Below are 18,436 nucleotides of genomic sequence, written 5' to 3'. Positions count from 1 at the left end.
TCGGGATTCAAACAATCAGTTTTGTTTGACGTTTCAACTTTTAGGTCGTCAACGTAATTTTGAATCACGATTTTATGAAAAAAATTTTTGCATACGTGCTTCAAATTCAAATATGGATAGTGGAATATCCGCGGATGGTGTTATGTCGGAAGATGTGCTTCAGCAACTAAGGGTTTGGCAGCAAGAGCAGAAAAACCGTTTGATAGAACAACAGCAACAACAAAGACTGCTTCTGATTGAAAAACAGAAAAAACTTCTGTCTATGATAAATACTTGTGATGGTGCAACCATCCCAGAAAATACATCACTTGGAACCCTGGAGCCATCCAATTTTATTGTGGAAGAAGGACTCGAGAATCCAAAAGAAAACAGATGCAACAGTCCAAAGATTTCTATAACCTCACCAAACAATGTTGATGATGTACCACTGAAAAAACCAAAGTCTGTGCGCACATTCAGTCAATTGCTAGAAACCTCAATGAGTAGTAAAGATCAAGTTCTGTCATCGCAAAATGCTGGCCAGGCAAAGAAATTCCCATTTCTCAAAAGAGGACAGGGAATATCAAGGTTTGGTGTGATTTCAAAGCCAAGGGTAGAGAAGAGAACTCAGTCCAAAGCAACAGCCGGAAAAGAAAACAGAATTCCATTTAGTTCTACAACTTCTACTGGAAAAGAAGCCCCATGCTTTGAAAACAAAATTCCATTTAGTTCTACAACAAATGCTACCACAAAAGAAGCCCCAAAGACAAATAAACAGCCAGTATCCCACATGCGAAATCAGGTTAAACTGAAATCAGTTCCCTTGGAACCATTGCAAGATACTAAAGTTAGCATGGAGATTGTACCGTTCCAGGCCCAAGTAAATGTCGACGAGTCTCTACAAGAAGTTAATTCTTCTAAAAACGAAGAAGACCTTGCAGTATTTGAGCTCTTGGAACGGTTTGCCAATATTAACGCTAGTTTCTCATCCAGTTCATCTCTTATTGGCCAACTCATTGATAAAGGAGTTACACATCTTCCTTCACCGTCAAAAGTTATTAACTTCCTTTCAAGAAAACAGACAAACTTTTCAGTTAACAATAGTGAAGAGGCCGGCATTGCGCCAGAGAAAAAAGCGGGAAAACCAACTAGGCATGTTCGCTTTGCAGAGACTGTCGACGCAGATCAGCCACGTAGCATGTCAAACGAAGATTGCGAAAAACCATGGTTGGCAGATATCCCGGAAGAAAACGCGTGCGAATCTCACGCATCACCCTACATTTCCAATACAATTCGACCCAGCCATCAGTCAGACCGTCCGGCGAGTCCTATAGAAAGCTGCTTCGATTTGGATGAAACGCCTACTTCCCCAATAGGGTTTCCCGATTACCAAAAACTTTTTGGCAACCCGATTCGATCATTATTCACGAATGAAGAGCTCCCGTCTCCCACTCAAGACAATAGTTTTCTTAAAAATAATAATCCCCTCGGTGACCTATCCGATCCTGTCGTCAATCAAATGAAAGGTATCTTAAAAATTACATTTCGCGTAGGGCATTCACCTTCATTTTAAATCATTCCAACAGGTGCAGCGTTACCATTACCGATAGAAGATCCTCGTATCGTTTATCAAACGTCACTCTTGCGATCCAGACTTACCAGCCTGGAGCGCGAAATAGCAAACTACCGACGCGAAACCGATGCCGTACGTCGGGCAAGGAAAGAACATGACGAATCGAAACAAAAGTTGGAACAGGAACAAGAAAAATTTAAGCGATACGCAGAAAACGAAAAGCGAAGACTGCAGTTGCTGTATAGCGAAGAACAAAAGAGAGTGCGAATAGAACAACTTAAAGATCTTCCTCAACTAAAAGGTATCTGCTGGCTAAAAAGCTTTGAGAACTCCACTGCTAAGTAAGTTGTTTTGTTCTTTTGAAGAAAACGAGGAGCAATTAAGCAGGTTAAGGGAAGAGTTGAAACAAACAAAGGAAGAACATCGACAGAAAGAAAATAAATGGATGGCAAACCAAACCAAGGTTCAGGAAAAGATACGCACGCTTGAAATTCGAAACCGCGAATTAACTGAGAATCTTGAAAAATTGCGTACAGAAGAGCAAAATTTACGACGTCGTCTAAATGCTAGTCTTCGACCTGGGGCTTTGGTATTTTACATATAGCTAATATCTTAGAATTTCCAATAGCTATAACGTACTTGTAAAATGCAGGCGAAAAATTCAAAATCTGATAAACCACTCCCTGTAGTAACAGAAGAAAGTGGACCTGAACCTCAGCCGCAGAGTCCACAGGTGGCTTTGGTTATTTCTAACGAAGCCATTCCATCGCCTCGAAATGCCCAGAAAGAACCAAATAAAGTCGGTGAAACAGTTAATCCCAAAAAAATGGAAGAAATCTGCGCCACGAATTCCAGTCCAGGATCTGGTTTGTTTAGAATTTCGAAATTTTTTAGTTTGTTACCTTGTCATAAACGATTACTGTCGTAGGAACTGTTTCTCAAACTGTATTACCGGACGGAACCAAGCTAGTGCTCTACCCCAATGGCAATCGTAAAGAAATCTGGCCGGATGGCAGAGGAACCCAAGTCGTCTACTACAACGGTGACATTAAACAGAAGTTGGCTGATGGAAGCGTAGTATACACCTATGCAGATAGCGGGACGAAACATACAACCAAGCCAGATGGAACAGACATTCTAGAATTTTCAAGGTTTGGTGTTGCAAATATCTTATGAAAGCTTTAGGTGTCGCTAAGGGATTATTTACTTGTAGCGGACAGATAGAGACTACCTATCCAGATGGCCGATCTCATGTCTTGTATCCTGGAGGTGCACAGAAGACGAAATATCCCGATGGACGAGAGGATTCTCAGTTGCCTGATGGCACAAAGCTATGGACGGATGGCAAAGGACATGGCGTTATGACCTTTCCTTCTGGCATTCGAGAAATCTACACACCAATTTGCAAGGTGAAATTTGTTTTAAAATCTTGTCACAACAGGAACTTCATCGTTACATTTTTTTAACGTCGACTAGAGAAGAGAATATCCTGATGGCACTGTTAAAACAGTTTATGAAGATGGTCGATCAGAAACCAGATACGCTAATGGAAGAATACGTGTTAAGAACAAGGACGGACAAGTAATTACCGACACTGGTGAAGCTCAGACCCAAGAATAAGGCCATACCCATCACTTAGTTCAATGTTTCAAACTCTATATTTGTCAGCCGTCATATCCAGTTATTCAGTATAATTCACATGAATTTCGATATCAGTGAACAGCGGACACGACTTTTCCTGAGATCCATTCACTAAGTGGTACATTTGGTTGGTTTTCTAACTGTGCTATTTTGGACTGAATGTTCTTCAACTGCCGTCCAAATGGCAACGCCCTCATTGAATCCTCTGTGTGAAAGAATTTTTTTAATGCTTCACGTGCTGCCATTTCTTTGGCGACTTCTAAACTTTCTCCTGCACCTATATCGTATACAATTTTATAGAACCCAAATTTTTTTGTGAATACGTATAAAGTACATTTACCTTCTGCAATAAAATTTTTATCGGAATATACTCCCACGTAGAAAACAGCAAGAATTGAATTTGATCCAGCCTGTTTTATAAGCCGAAATTCTGGCTCAGCTTTTCCTTCCCGCTTGAGGATTGCCGTCAAATTTCCTATAGGATCAACAGGATTCCACAATTCATTTACATCTTGACCATACAACTGCGTAACAACCAGATCTTGAACAAAAATTCGGGCACGTTCTTCACCCGAACTTTCAGCCAAAGCCGCAACAATTGCCTTAAAGGATTTGACATAGGTTTCTGTTTCACAAGGGAAATCCTAATGTTTGAAATGTACATTATTTACATGGATTAAGGAAAAATGTCATGTGGAAACTTACAGCACACAGCATCAGATCACCGAGCCCTATATGTTTCGCAACAGTTTCTAAAGTTGGGTTGGAAGTCAGGAAGTCATGCATTGCTCTAATTGTAAGAAGTTTGAATTTACAAAACCAAATCTTGGTGAGCAATGTAAGGCAAAAGAATTATACGTTATAAGCTCTTCAGGTACTTGTGTGAATACTGCTCTCAGATAACCATTGATAAACTTGCTCAACATTTCACCCCCTTTCTGGGAAAGGGCTTCATTATCTTGGAACTGTAAGTTTGATTCCACACCAATCTCTGACAGCCTGGCAGTTTCCCTTTCAATGTAGGATTTATGTGTTAATGCTGCTCGTAAAGATGAATCATTAAATTTCTCTCCCAGTCTGTTGCTGAAGGCAAAGATTTCTGCATCATAGTTCCTAAAATGGATTTTGCATTTAAAATATTGAGTTAATTAACCTATGGAATTTAAGCATAGTACCATTCAAGGAAAGTACTTCGATGAAAAATTTTTGGACCTCCATTCCGGTCCTCCTCTACTACTTTTCTTTGTTTCAACTCCCTCAATGTCGGCGCAACCCAACGGGCCTTAAAATTTCTCTTGGAAATTACATTTACTGCTGTTATTGACGTATAAATAGAGACGTTTGAAAATCCATAACGGAGACATTGCTGGCATGTCTTCCACAGAGCGGCCATTTTTTGGCTTTTCAAACAAAAGACGCACGTGTTTATCAGCTGTTACTTTTTTCGCTCGTTATACGAACATCAGTTTTGCCGGTTGCTGTATTGCTGTCAGGTTTTCTAACGTGAATTCAGTTATGCATCCACGCAATCCTTACCGAATTGCTCCAGACTTCAAGGAACTGGCACTCAAATTCCCAGAGTTTCGCAAATACGCAAAGCAGGTGACAATCTCATTTTTGTTTTCAGTAGCATTTAATAATTGTACAAAACATCTATACTTAACCTGCTTTATCACTCTATTTCTTTCTATGCATTTTGATATTCAAATGCTGTAATACAAGATGTGTCCTTTTCATTTTATCAAATATGGTTTCAATGTTTGGTTTTTTATTTCAGAAACTGTCAGGAAAAATCGAAATTGATTTCAAGGATGCAGCTGCAGTCAGAGCTCTGTCCACTGTTCTTCTAAAGCGAGATTTTAATCTTGAAGTGGAATTGCCTCCTGATAGATTAGTTCCAACTCTTCCATTACGCCTTAACTACTTACTGTGGGTTGAAGATTTACTACAATCAGTCAAACCAACTACAGAACAATTGGTACATGGGATTGATATTGGGACTGGGGCATGCTGTATCTACCCCATACTTGCAGCTAGAATGAAAGGATGGCATTTTACTGCCACTGAAACAGATGAAGTAAACTACAAGTGCTCTGTGGATACATTGGAGCGTAATTGTTTACAAACTCATGTGACAGTCATAAAAGTATCTGCTGAATCCATGCTACATGGAAACATTGACACCACCAAACAGTATGACTTTACAATGTGTAACCCACCCTTCTTTGACAGTGATAGTTTTGGACCCAAATCAAGAAGTGAAAAAAGGCCTTTACCAATGTGTCCCAAATCTGGTGGGTCTACCTCTGCCACTGAAATCGCTGTGAAAGGTGGTGAGGTTAAGTTTATAGAAAATCTCATTAAAGAGTGTCATGAATTAAAGCCTTGTGTGAGGTAAAAAAAATGGCATTAGTTTTCTTAAACCTTCTTTTACTGATGGAAGCTTTTTGCTTTTCAGATTATTTACCACTATGGTAGGCCACAAATCAAGTCTAGTTCCAATAAAAGCTCTTCTGAAGGAGGCAGGTGCCTGTTCTTGGAATGAAACTGAATTCTGCCAAGGCCGCACTACTCGTTGGGGTTTGGCCTGGACTTTCTGTGATAACATAGTGCTCGCTAACTCACCCCAAAGTCGGCGGAAAAATAACGCAAAAGGACCACCTCCTTTAAACTACTCCATTTCCCGCGAGCGGTGGAGCTCTAAAGGAGAATTCAGCGTTGCCTGCGTTCTCCTCAAAAGTGTAGAGCTTTTAAATTCTTTAAAAGTAAGATCTAGTTTAAAGGGCAAAACTTTTTACAGAAGTCTGTAATGTAATCTGTTTCCAGATGGAGATCAGGAAAGTAAAAGAAAAGAAGAACAGAAAAGCTGTTGAGTTCATCGCAAAGGAAAATACATGGTCGAATCAACGTAGGAGGCAACGAGAAGAAAAACGCATCTCAAATCAAGCTTCGGAACAGCCCGAACCGAAGAAAGCTAAAATTGATGTAGATATCCCTGAAGAGCAAAACAGTCACAAGTTTTGCTTAAAAGGATTACTTCTTGTGGAGGAAACAGATGCAAATTTAATTTCCTTACAAATGCAGTGGATCGAAGGAGGTTTGGGTAGAGAATCGATGAATCAAATCTTACAGTATATGAAGAACCATTTATTTGAAAAATAAAACGTATATTTTTCTTCGCAAACTTACAGAATACGTGACTGGGTAAGCTATTCGTATTCAAGTGCGTACACCAGCTGGATGTAGGCTGATAACGCTGGCTCAGCTGTGCACGCAGATATTGAACAATTTGACTTGTGAGCAGGAAGCAGTAGCAGTGGGGAAGGTGCGTAGGACGTGCAGCTTCTCCATGAACTTTATATAGTTAGGCTGAACCCTATCGTGCAGATTTCCTTCACTAGGAAACAGCATTTTTCCATCCGTACGCTTTGTTCACCGACAAAGAGAAAGGTAGGTGAAAAAAATAGTATTTCATTAGTGAGTGCATAGTTTAACCTTAATTGGGTACTTACGTAAACTATACATTGGTCATAGGAAGAAGGTTTAGAGATGTTTAAATTTTATGATACGTTTATTGTTTGATGAATTTGTAAACAATGTTATAATGACAGGGCTTTTTACATAGAACATGATGTTGGCGAAAATTTATGTCTAAAAGTAAGCTATTCAGAACTTATTCCGATAGAGAGTTCCATAGGTAGGAGGGTAATTGGATTGAGAATCCAAGGTGGTGTATGTTGGCTCGTAAGGAATTGGCTTGTAAACTTCTGGGTAGTTGGGCGTATACGTCGGTTCGTAATATGTAGGTTTGTAAACAGGCGATGGTTTGTAAACAGCCGGATATTCCGGCTTGTAGGTTGCGGGATATTCCGGCTTGTAGGTTGCGGGATATTCCGGCTTGTAAGTTGCGGGATATTCCGGATTGTAAACTTCTGAATATTCTGGTTTATAAACTTCTGAATATTCTGTTTTATAAACTTCTGAATATTCTGGTTTGTAAGCCACTGAGTATTCCGGCTTGTATTCCGGGTAGGAATAGCGAATATAGTTTGGCTTTTCATATTGCACTTGGCCTGAAACTAAGGCAATCAATGGAACGATGATGAACACCTTGGAAAAGATAGTCCATTATTCTCTTTTTAATCAAATGAAATAACTAATGCAAAAGGATACCTTCATGTTTTTCGGATGTGCTGTGCACTGGATCGAACTGATGCCTGTTGCTGTGTTCGCCAACCGTATTTATAGTGAGGAAGCATTATGGAATGTGACTCCACCTCTTACTGTTGATTTCATCAGTATCAGGACGTCTATGACGAAATTACGCAATAGCCATTGTAGTGGTTTCCATTTCGATTACAGTTTCGTCAGACCGATCAAAAGAAACTTGGCAATATTTCACTTCCACGTTGGAGCGATTTTTGTCGTGAGGTGGGATTTCTCCTAGCTGTGGAATAACATGTTCTATTGCTACTACGGTAATTATTTGAAATAATGCTTTGCCGTTCATTGTTATTTCACAGCCATTCTTTTGCTATAGCCTAACTGCTGCGTATTAGCCTCGCTCAATAATGTGCTGTCACTATAGTTTTCTAAATATTGATCCAGTTTGCAATGTATTTAACTGGCGTATACGTTTAAGTTGATCTCGTTTCCTACATTGGCTAAATTGCGCAATCAAGCCAAGCAAACCAGTACAAAAAAAATGTGGTGAAAGGGAAAGACAAATTTCTCTGACACATGCCGCAGATGATGGAAGACAAGGAAACGTATGCAAGGATAGTGACCCAAATGCGGAAGAGACGGAGAGGAGGAGTCACGCATGTAAATAAAAACTTTGGTATACAAGACAGAGTCATTAGTTGTGTTCTGACTGTTCTACGGCATACGTTTACCTGACAAACATGAAGGTACTTTTATTTCTTTAGCGAATGTTCAACATTATTTAAATGTTTACGTAATGCCTTTAGGTTTTCATTATCGCTGCTGCCATCATAGTAGTTTACGGGCAACCACCCTATCATAAACCTACAGATTACGTTCCTTACCAACTGTTAAACGACTACAATAGACCACAGTATCCAGCACAATCTTACAAGCCGGAATATTTAACACCGTCTTACCAGCCGGAATACCCAGCCCTAGCATACAAACCTTCATACGCTGAGCAAACCTATAAACCCTACCGAGAAGTCCCAGTGTATAAACCTGTATCTTCGGCATTGAAGTACCCTACCTTTGCGTCACCATATTCAGTCAGATACTAACAAATGTGTTAGTAACTCATTCATGTTTTATGTTCTCAATTTCTCAATTGAAATAAATGAAAAAAACGTTGTAAAATTCAAAAGCCTTATGTGTCTTTTTGTACCAGCATAATTAAAGAACTGAATTTTGCTATCATACGAATAGCTATGAGTAATATTTGTATATGGATCGCGCAAATATATGCACAACGTACAGATAATTAAAAAGGATAAAGACAGCTCTCTAATTAAAACGCTGTCGGCTGATGACTGAGAAGGGAAACGATATAAGAAGCTCTAAAGATACAAACGCATATTGTCCCTTATAATAAAGAATTGTTCGGGGGCACTTTTCCAATTGATTACCTAATCTGTGGCAGTGGTATACCTCAAGAAAAGATCTGCCTTCACAGTTAACGCCTACAGGGAAAAGTAAAAGTGGCGTTCTTTAGCGGAATTGAAGAAATTTTAAAATTGAAATCGATACTGAAATTTTGTCATACGATCACATGAATTCTGTATTGGAGAAAATTGGTCATGGGGAAATGGGAATAGAAATTTGGTAGACACATAACTGCAGGTGATGAAACCAAAAGGTGTAGTCCACGATTGCACTGCACACTGCTACGCAGCAGTTATAAAACACTGCAAACAGGACACACGTATCAGTCGCGTTCAGTCGTTGTTCAATATCGGTTTTTTTAAAGAATGAAGGTATGTTTATCCACGAAGGAATTTTTTCAGACAATGATTCATTTGTTGTACAGATTTTTGTCTTTGCTGTTTTGGTGACTGTCGTTTCGTGCCAACCGCCTTATGATCAACACAATTACCTTCAAGAGGAATATCAAGCGCAATTTACTCTTGAAGATTATTATAAACCAGTCTATCAGTACAAACGGCCGTATTACGGTTATCATGCCCCAGAAAATCAACCTGCTTCGTTTAAACAAATTATGAATTTTATTAAGAAATTTCATTTATTGCAAAGACCGTATTGATCTCCTTTTTAGATGTTTTCAAAGCTGTTTTATTTGTGTACACAATAAAGATTTTATGTAGCCTAAATCAAATATTGGTTTTGGAAAAAGCATTCAGAATTCAGGTTTACTCTGACAGTAATAAGAAAACCATATTTCACTGTACTATTATGATTTATTAAAATATATCTTATTTGAATTTGACACTTCTCTAGCTTGGGATTCTATTCTAATATCTGGCGGGGTATTTAGGAGCTGGGTAGGCTGGATACTTGGCTGGTGGGTAGGCGGGTTTGTATGCCGGAGCAGGGTACGAAGGCTTGTAAGCTGGGGCTCCATACGAAGGTTTGTATGCTGGCTCGGGGTAGGAAGGCTTGTATGCTGGCTCAGGGTAGGTAGGCTTGTACGCTGGCTCGGGGTAGGCAGGCTTGTAAGCCGGAGCAGGGTAGCCAGGCTTGTATGCTGGTTTGTATTCAGCCGGGTATTTGGCTTCTCCCTCGTACTTGACATCAGCAATGTATCCAGTGTAGTCATCGGCTTTGTAGTTGACCACTTGAGTGCGCCCATCGGGAAGGAGAGTGCGGTAAGAGCCGGTTACTTGACCCTTGTCATCACTGGTCTCTTCATGGGCATAATCGTTGTAAGTGTAATCGTCCTTAACGGCCCATTCGAATTTGTACGGCATTGGGGGCTACATAGTTAAATTAAATCAACAATTAGTAATTGAAGATAGGAATGGAAGATGAAAATGCCTCACGTAATCGTAGCTCTTTGATGGGTAGGCTGGTTTGTAAGCTGGAGCAGGGTATTCAGGCTTGTAAGATGGTGATGGATATTCAGGTTTGTAAGAAGGATAGTCTGGTTTGTAGCTTGGCTGAGGGTAGGCCGGTTTGTAAGCCGGAGCAGGATATCCAGGTTTATAAGACGGGTATTCGGGCTTGTACGGAGCCACCGGATAAGTGGATGGCTTGTAAGGTCCTTGGGCTGAGGCAACAGCCATCAATGCAGCGATGATAAAAACCTAGAAAAGATTATTGCCTTCAGTATTTGACCGTTCATCGAAGCAAAAAAAGATGGAATTATCTATACCTTCATGTTTGTTTGAGATGTTGGAGTACAGCTGGATGTAAACTGATGTCTTTCCAGTAGGATTCCGTCTCTTTTTATAGTTCGCTGGCGTCGTCCGACTCCGCCTTTCTCCTTTCATTTTCTTTCGGTAAGCGTGTGTCCCAATTTTACTCAGTCTTTAATGCCATAAGTTGCTCTTTGCCTTTGTGGGTTACTAAATACACCTTACGTATCACTCTTCTATTTTTAACGTTACATTTTTGGGGTATAAGATATTACACGACCTTAAGTTTTTATCCTTCTTTAATTTATTTTGACTTGTTGAGAGCATTTTTTCTTTCAAATTATGGAAATAAAATTAGAAATTCGCCCTTCATGGAATTCCATTTGAAACGCAAATGGATAACCGTGGTACTTAAGACCTTAATTTATACAAAAACAGTTGGGACTTCATGAATATTTTAATGGATGTGCAATTTCCAAATCAATTGATATCCATTTAGGTCTTTAATAGGGACTTCGAATTCAAAAACGTATCCGAAGTGATTTAAATGTAACAACTTTGAAAGTAAATAATTGGTAAACTATAAGTCCCAAGTAAAAACAAGCTTAATATTTGACATCCTAGTTAAATTTAACATATAAATCAAGTAGTTTCATAGGAATATCTGTGTTTTAAAAAATAATTTAAAAATAGGAAAAGTCGGGTTTATTTTATTTGTCGGGCTTAATTTTTGGACCAGATTTTTTCATGAAAAAGATGTGGGCTTAAAACCTCTGATTTATAAAACCTATTATAACGCAATTTTAACGCTGATCATGAATAAAATATTAGTTTTCCTGTAGATTGTGTAGTTTTTGAATAAAACGTAATCAATGTGGTTTTAGGTTGCAACCGCTTTGAATTCAACTAACTCAAAACATACAATCCACACGTAAAAACAAGGCTTATTTTCGTGATTCTCATTTAATTTTGAATTTAAATAAGGTATTTTCATAGCTATACCAAATTTTTAAAGAAGAAAAAGATTTTTCCATAAAAAATCGGCCTTGTTTTTGTCGGGTTTGTTTTTATCTGATACCTCTTAACCCTTAACGTTCTTTAAATTAACATGCCACGAACTACCTAATATCTAGCCTCTCATCCTGCTCTTGTTCTCTTTGCCTAACAATATTTGCAAGGTGAAAACACCACGCCCATGTTGTGATAACAATCCCTCAAAATCAAAACGACTTTTGCCATGAATGACACCTAATAAAAACTCCACAGGGAATCTAACTCTAAAATTTTAAAGAAAAAAGGTACTAGCGGTGAACGCACTTTTACAATCGACCGTTTATTCTGCCGGCGTGATGGCCTCTATAGAAAAACGGGAAAAAGAGTTGCAGGGGCGTGTCATCTACATACAGAGAGGGGACCATGAATCTCTTTTTTTTGGAACAAGGTCACAGCTGCAGAAAGTGAATCGAGCTATTCTTTCATCCGAAAGATAGTTGGACTTCTTTTAGCCGGTATTCATTAAAGAGAATTTTGGCGAAAAAGGGGAGCAATCCATGGGGTTTGTGTTTAAACGAGATAAGAATGCGTAACGGTTTTTGTTCTCGTTGAAAAAATAGCGACCGTGCACATCGTGTTTCAAAAGAGACGTTTGCTATTCAGTTTCTTAATGCACGTTTATCTGGATTCAAAGTAAATGGCTACTTTCTGTAATGGCAATTCTTAGCGTCTATAAATACAAGAGAAATGAAAACAGGGTTTTCGTGCTGAATTTATCCAATCTTCTATTCTTTATTGGATCTTAAGTATATAGGTGAGACGTGAGTTTCTATTTGAAATAGAAACGAAAATTATGATTAAAATCACATTTTTAAAAATGTATCTGGTCTTTGCGTGACTGCGGTGGCCTCGTCAATTATGACAATAGCGCGTTATGATTTGTATCAGGATTTACAAACTGGCGTAACCAAATATTGCATTCTTCTTAAGATTTTTAAAAATCACATTATTAATAGTTGCATGTATTTTTTTTTAAGTCTTTCTGTTGGGATGTTTAAGTACAACTGACAAATGAATGGCAGGTACCAATCTGTCCGTATTTTTATTACTGTCTCTTGCTTTCTAACTAGTTGCTTGGGATTATTTGTATGATTATACGATATGGCTATTTTATGACTTTGGCTGGAGATAAGTATTGTACTTAAACAGGAATTATGCATGTTTTGGGGACTGAGGTTAATAGCTGAGATCAAGGTTTAGTTTTCGCTATTGCCTTGTTGGAACGGATTCATTCCATGCAATTACGCGGAGAGCCAATAAACTTATTAGAATAAACTTTCAAATGAAAGCTAAAGTAAACTCGCATTTTTTAAAAGTTTTCTCGAAAACGCATCAGCAAAAAAACCTTAGATATCCGCTATGAAATTTAAGGTTGTAACGAGAAAAGTGGAGCAGACCTCTTTAAGGTAACGCTGAATGGACGAACGAGATGATTATGATATTATTAAGATCATTTATTTGATAAGTACATGTAAGATTTAAGGTAGATATTTTCACACGTTTCTCTATATAATATACTTTTTTTTACTGATACTTGGCGGGGTATTTGGGAGCCGGGTAGGCTGGATACTTGGCGGGTGGGTAGGAGGGTTTGTAAGCTGGACCAGGGTACGAAGGCTTGTAAGCTGGGGCTCCATACGAAGGTTTGTATGCTGGCTCGGGGTAGGAAGGCTTGTATGCTGGCTCAGGGTAGGTAGGCTTGTACGCTGGCTCGGGGTAGGCAGGCTTGTAAGCCGGAGCAGGGTAGCCAGGCTTGTATGCTGGTTTGTATTCAGCCGGGTATTTGGCTTCTCCCTCGTACTTGACATCAGCAATGTATCCAGTGTAGTCATCGGCTTTGTAGTTGACCACTTGAGTGCGCCCATCGGGAAGGAGAGTGCGGTAAGAGCCGGTTACTTGACCCTTGTCATCACTGGTCTCTTCATGGGCATAATCGTTGTAAGTGTAATCGTCCTTAACGGCCCATTCGAATTTGTACGGCATTGGGGGCTAAATAGTTAAAGAAAAATCAAGAATTAGAAACGAAAGATCAGAATGGAATACGAAAATGTCTTACGTAATCGTAGCTCTTTGATGGGTAGGCTGGAGCAGGATACTCGGGTTTGTAAGACGGGTATTCAGGTTTGTAGGCAGGTGGAGGGTAAGCCGGTTTGTAAGGAGCAGGGTATGATGGTCTGTAGCCTGGTGCTGGATACTCCGGCTTGTAAGGTGCTGCAGGATAGTTTGATGGCTTGTAAGCCTGTCCTGCGACCACAGCGATCAATACGGCGAAAATGAATACCTAGAAAGAATTTATCGTATAAGATGATGGTTTCATAACAACTTAAAACGAAGCCATACTTTCATGTTGTTTTTGTTGTTGTACAACAGCTGGATGCAACTGATGTCTTTCCATTCGACCACTCCGTCATTTTATACTGTTTTAGTCGACTCCGCCTCTCGCCTTTCATCTGCTGTCAGGCGTATATGCCTCAAATAGGGTCCAATGAAAAACGAAATCAAAAAAAGGAAACTTTTGGTTTCAGTCTCTCTCTCTCTATACTTTTTTTTAGAAATACACAATTGTTAGGGTGGGATGTCTCCTTGAAGGGTAAAAGAGGTAAGCAATGTGCGATAGCTACACCCACCACCGATCTATTACGGACGTACCTACCGCCTCTATGATCTCTTTTAGTCACGTTCATCGCGCAACGTTTCATCCATATCTTCTGCGCTCTTTGCAATTTAGCGTGAGCCTGTTTGACCTCTAACGAAATGAGAAGTCATCAAGCGTTTCGTGCCGTCATATCTCTATACAAAGACCAAAGGATCGTTACGTTTTTAGAGCAAGGACACTGGCAGAAAGTGAATCGGTACGTTAGCAAATATTCAATACTACTGTTGATGCATTTTTCTTATTTGCAATAGTCAAAGTGCACAGGTTAATTCGCTGTTTAATCGCATACGTAACGTAGATTGCTGAACCCAATTGTCAATATAGAAACCAAAATCGAGTGCTCCTTGTTCACGTTTCGATCTATCGACGCCAGTTTCGGTGTCATTGAAACGATTACAACAAGAACGGTGGTCTTTTTCGTGTAAGATGTTGTATTGTTATTGTTACACTTTTGAAAACAGCGGAGAAATGGATAGGTATAAAGAAGAGGCATGTCTTTTCGTATGGAAAAAGAGAAACCCCCGTGTGAGATTTTAACGTTGGTTTTCCACAGTTAATGATGACGGATTGTTGCTTCTTATATTAATAGAGTTGCGCTTTGTTTCAAGTACTCCGCTTCTGGTATTATGGTGGGAACTGTACGTCTATAAGTCTGTCACAGCCGAGTCGATCTACATAAATTATCGTAGACTCAACTGCTGGAAGGCAATAATTTTTAGTTACACTTTCGAACAGGGAGGTGAAGGTTGGTGTCTTTCTCAGAAAAAAGACAAACAATTTTATAAAGAAAAATTTGGAATGAATAAAGTTATATAATCAATGATATCTGACGTTACAGTATGCCATTGATGTGTCGTTATTATCTCAGTCGTGACTCTTGTTGATCTTGGTATTCGCGAGTCGTCTATTGATTTCGTATTATGGTTTGCATATTATATTCTACTACAATTGAATGTGTCACGCCCAAACTCTTCCGCAGAAAGTCTCTAAGATTATTAGCCAAATTTATAGATCAAATTTCTATTCTGAATTCTTTTCTACTGATCAAACTTGTAGTTTCATATAGCCATTCATATGGCAGCGTGAATTTGAATTTTAGAGATTTGTATGATACCCGAATTCTGGACCAAAATGATACTTGATGCGACATTGTGCTTTATGGCGTACGGTGTAACCATGACACAAATGTTTGCACGAAAGCAAAAAATGCTCGAATCACTGCGTCTTAATTACACCATTCTCACGCAGTTGTGCGCGCTTCAGCTATTACGTGATTTGCCATGCGTGAGTCTCTACTAGATTCTTAGACCATCCCCGTACATTCAATTAACGTGGCGATGGTTCGAAATATTAACGACCTACAGCAACTATTATTATGGAAAATGATGAAGATGTTCCCGTTCTTAACAAGGTAAAAAGGGTAGGCTATGATGAAATCGAGAGCTAGTCATTTCTATGGTCTTCGTTCATTTGTACGAATTGTGCAAAATCGTGATGTTTGTGTAACTTGCAAGGTTATGCATTTCGAGAAAATTCAGTTTATAGAATTACAGTGCAAGTCACGCTACAATCGTGTAACAAGCCAAGCTACAAAAGAAGGACTAGCAATAAAATGTAACGAGATCCTCTATGCTGCGTGATTTTCTCAAAGAAATCTGACATGGTTTTGAAAGTATCGCTACAATCAATTGCCACTTTCTCGTATCGGTTCTTATATTTCTTTTTAAGACGAACCGACATTTCATGCAACTTAATTCTTTTCCGATGTCGGCTAGTAGAAAACTTTTTTTGTGGGGATAAACTTTAAAGTATCTTTGTTACGACATTTTCACAGACGTGGAACGTAAACCCACTATGATCGTCTGTTCGCTTGTCTTTACAAGGACACACATAAGTCTTCTTATTCAACTTCTTAACGCTTCAGTAAATCTCTTTGGCAGCCGTAGCGATGGGCAGTCACAGAGCCACGATTTCAAGCGGTTAACATATATCTTTAAAGGATCGTGATGAGGGCCTTTCCCTTTTATTTTTACCTAGACTAGTAATCCCAATTATTAGCCCATTGCGTTACACTTTTAGGTAGGATTCGTTGACGAGTTCCTTGCGTGATACACAGGATTTAAATTTCAATGAATAATGTACAATTAAAGCATTTTACCCCTTTTTTTAAACATTGGTTAAGGAAATTGTTCCACCAAAGTCGATTACAAGAATTATTCACTATCAGATGTTTTCATCACCTGTTGGGTTCCATTTCGTACAGTATTTTGTATGCATTAAACCGTTTTCCACTATGGTATATGCATCACTAGATCTAGAACGTGAGTTTGGTGAGTTGAATACACTGCGGTGTCTCTTGTTATTAGAGGGAAAGTGAAAAACCATCCTTTTTGTTATCCGTTTGGCTTTCGTGCAGTTCGCAGAACAGCCCTCATCATTGAAAATGACACGCTCATTGATGTAAAATATCTGGACCAATTGTCACAGCATCCTGATTTTTATTTCAGATAAGAAAAAGCAGTATCTTGGTGAAACGACACTATAGGATTCTTTTACATAGCTTTGTGCTTGTAACACTATAGCAGAAACTAAATGCAGACGTATGTTTTGTTTAAAGCGTGGTTACGATAAAGAAGTATTATTCTATTTGATTGCTCCAATTTCGTAATAGCTTTCCCATTCACGAATTTTTCAAAGCGTCAGCGGATCGAATTTTCTTTGAAAAGGATTTATTACCTGTAATCTTCCACAAAGGAGGAATTTCATTTTTCTTTTTCATAAAATTATTTAGGTGGGCAAGCAATTGGGAGACAAGCCGTTAGGCAAGCCGCCGGTGCATGCGCTGCAGGGTAGGACCCCAAGAAGGCCCACCACTGTTTGGAAGGCAAAACGTGTCCCGCGCTCTAAATCGTGCAGCACGCCCAACAGCTCTACGGGGGCAGGTGAGAACACGTAGTTACTTAAGCCATAAGATCGTGTCACAGCAAAGGTGACCTGTACGTGGGGTTGCTTTGATCTATTCCAAGGCTAACTTTCGATGGCCTAAACATTTTCACATTCTCGTTTCATAATCGACCTCAAGGTTTTTAGCGTACGGTTCGAACAAGTACGTAGGCGTTGTTTACGCCCGTCATTAAATTAAAAGTTCCATAGTTCTTGTATATATCTAACCTAGTAGCCCAGTCCATGAATTGCGGTCCGAATGAACTCCACGCAAGGCAAAGTTCAAAGCATGTGGAGTTCAGTGAAGCGGTAACGACCACCATAATGGGCAAAGTCAATACATGGATTATCAAGTTTTAACATTGCTTTCGCTCTTTGGTACAACACCTACGTTAGAAAAAAAGAGAAACAACTTTGCGGCTGCGTACAATATGCACGGACAAATAGTGAGGTAAAATTGATAGTCATAAAACTTCAATCCCGTTGAGCACGAATCGTTCCAATTTGTGACGAACGTCGGTTCTGCAATTGCGTTCGTGATGTGTAACAGGTGGGGCGGGTATCTCATTATTCGCAAGCCATGCTTTTCACTACCGCCTTCCAGTCCATTGATTCTGTTGAACACATCTATTAGATGGAATTGAGTGATTCACACGAATGCCACTCGACGCGTAAAACCCAAAACTTTCTTCTAGATAATCATTAAAATAAAGCAAGAAAAACAAAGAGAAATGAAAACAAAGAGTTCAGCTCGTGTTTACAATTTTTCTTGTAAAATAATAGATCATTTCTACATAGTGATGCACACGATCCGAAAACCAAACGACTTCGACTTTCATCGCGCTTTTTTTGTATAACAACTACGATTGTGTGACGTAACTGGAAAAAGGACTTGGTTTAGCTGGATCTTGTTATTGCTAGGCGAGATTGCTTTGACGCAACAAGTTGAGGAAGATTGTGTTCATCAATCGAGGACTACAGGTATAGCACAAAAATATTCGCACCTTTTCAACCATACCTTCTTGCAGAAATTTCGACGCAATGAACATAGACAAATCTTGATTTCAAAGCAAAATAAGTATCAATAAATCATGATTTTGAAATTTCCTCCGAGATATCAGGTAACCAAGTCCATGGAGGTACAGGGACGGGAGAAGATGGGAAGGGGAAGAGATGATGTTTAACTTACTACAATAATCAACTGTTGAGCTACAGTAATGCCAGTTTCGGCTCTCTCATCAGATCGTATTCGTGCAACGTGACGATGGACAAGGGGGCTCGATAGAAGCTTTA

General features: G+C 39.2%; 6 protein-coding genes across 6 annotated transcripts; 2 read left to right on the top strand and 4 right to left on the bottom strand.

The window, feature by feature from the left end:
- The first annotated feature begins 1,049 nt into the window (after nucleotides 1–1,049).
- LOC130691181 (uncharacterized) lies at nucleotides 1,050–6,377 on the top strand. Its single transcript, XM_057514090.2, has 11 exons — nucleotides 1,050–1,505; nucleotides 1,566–1,853; nucleotides 1,918–2,141; nucleotides 2,205–2,418; nucleotides 2,481–2,703; nucleotides 2,766–2,961; nucleotides 3,995–3,996; nucleotides 4,687–4,795; nucleotides 4,971–5,587; nucleotides 5,652–5,958; nucleotides 6,020–6,377. Exons 1-11 carry the CDS (start codon nucleotides 1,178–1,180, stop codon nucleotides 6,353–6,355), a joined length of 2,844 nt encoding a protein of 947 aa, XP_057370073.2. The 5' UTR covers nucleotides 1,050–1,177; the 3' UTR covers nucleotides 6,356–6,377.
- On the bottom strand, nucleotides 3,229–4,616 carry LOC130691148 (large ribosomal subunit protein mL44-like). Its single transcript, XM_057514056.2, has 5 exons — nucleotides 4,369–4,616; nucleotides 4,052–4,306; nucleotides 3,899–3,983; nucleotides 3,534–3,837; nucleotides 3,229–3,470 (listed from the first exon to the last, which is right to left on the bottom strand). The coding sequence occupies exons 1-5, from the start codon at nucleotides 4,584–4,586 to the stop codon at nucleotides 3,265–3,267; spliced, it is 1,068 nt and encodes a 355-aa protein (XP_057370039.1). The 5' UTR covers nucleotides 4,587–4,616; the 3' UTR covers nucleotides 3,229–3,264.
- Nucleotides 6,378–6,751: 374 nt separating the features above from the next.
- Nucleotides 6,752–7,525, bottom strand: LOC130691169 (adhesive plaque matrix protein-like). The gene is made up of 2 exons (XM_057514080.2): nucleotides 7,367–7,525; nucleotides 6,752–7,303 (listed from the first exon to the last, which is right to left on the bottom strand). Exons 1-2 carry the CDS (start codon nucleotides 7,370–7,372, stop codon nucleotides 6,860–6,862), a joined length of 450 nt encoding a protein of 149 aa, XP_057370063.1. The 5' UTR covers nucleotides 7,373–7,525; the 3' UTR covers nucleotides 6,752–6,859.
- A 353-nt stretch (nucleotides 7,526–7,878) lies between these two features.
- Nucleotides 7,879–8,543, top strand: LOC130691175 (uncharacterized). Its single transcript, XM_057514086.2, has 2 exons — nucleotides 7,879–8,103; nucleotides 8,164–8,543. Exons 1-2 carry the CDS (start codon nucleotides 8,098–8,100, stop codon nucleotides 8,458–8,460), a joined length of 303 nt encoding a protein of 100 aa, XP_057370069.1. The 5' UTR covers nucleotides 7,879–8,097; the 3' UTR covers nucleotides 8,461–8,543.
- Nucleotides 8,544–9,574: 1,031 nt separating this feature from the next.
- On the bottom strand, nucleotides 9,575–10,569 carry LOC130691162 (adhesive plaque matrix protein-like). Its single transcript, XM_057514072.1, has 3 exons — nucleotides 10,509–10,569; nucleotides 10,177–10,440; nucleotides 9,575–10,110 (listed from the first exon to the last, which is right to left on the bottom strand). Exons 1-3 carry the CDS (start codon nucleotides 10,512–10,514, stop codon nucleotides 9,649–9,651), a joined length of 732 nt encoding a protein of 243 aa, XP_057370055.1. The 5' UTR covers nucleotides 10,515–10,569; the 3' UTR covers nucleotides 9,575–9,648.
- Nucleotides 10,570–12,977: 2,408 nt separating this feature from the next.
- On the bottom strand, nucleotides 12,978–13,997 carry LOC130691163 (adhesive plaque matrix protein-like). Its single transcript, XM_057514074.2, has 3 exons — nucleotides 13,885–13,997; nucleotides 13,601–13,825; nucleotides 12,978–13,533 (listed from the first exon to the last, which is right to left on the bottom strand). Exons 1-3 carry the CDS (start codon nucleotides 13,888–13,890, stop codon nucleotides 13,069–13,071), a joined length of 696 nt encoding a protein of 231 aa, XP_057370057.1. The 5' UTR covers nucleotides 13,891–13,997; the 3' UTR covers nucleotides 12,978–13,068.
- Between the last annotated feature and the right edge of the window lie 4,439 nt (nucleotides 13,998–18,436).

The sequence above is a fragment of the Daphnia carinata genome, chromosome 1, assembly GCF_022539665.2.
Source record: "Daphnia carinata strain CSIRO-1 chromosome 1, CSIRO_AGI_Dcar_HiC_V3, whole genome shotgun sequence".
Taxonomy (NCBI): domain Eukaryota; kingdom Metazoa; phylum Arthropoda; class Branchiopoda; order Diplostraca; family Daphniidae; genus Daphnia; species Daphnia carinata.
The sequence above is the reverse complement of the archived record's forward strand: the minus strand, read 5'-3'. Positions and strand labels throughout refer to the sequence as shown.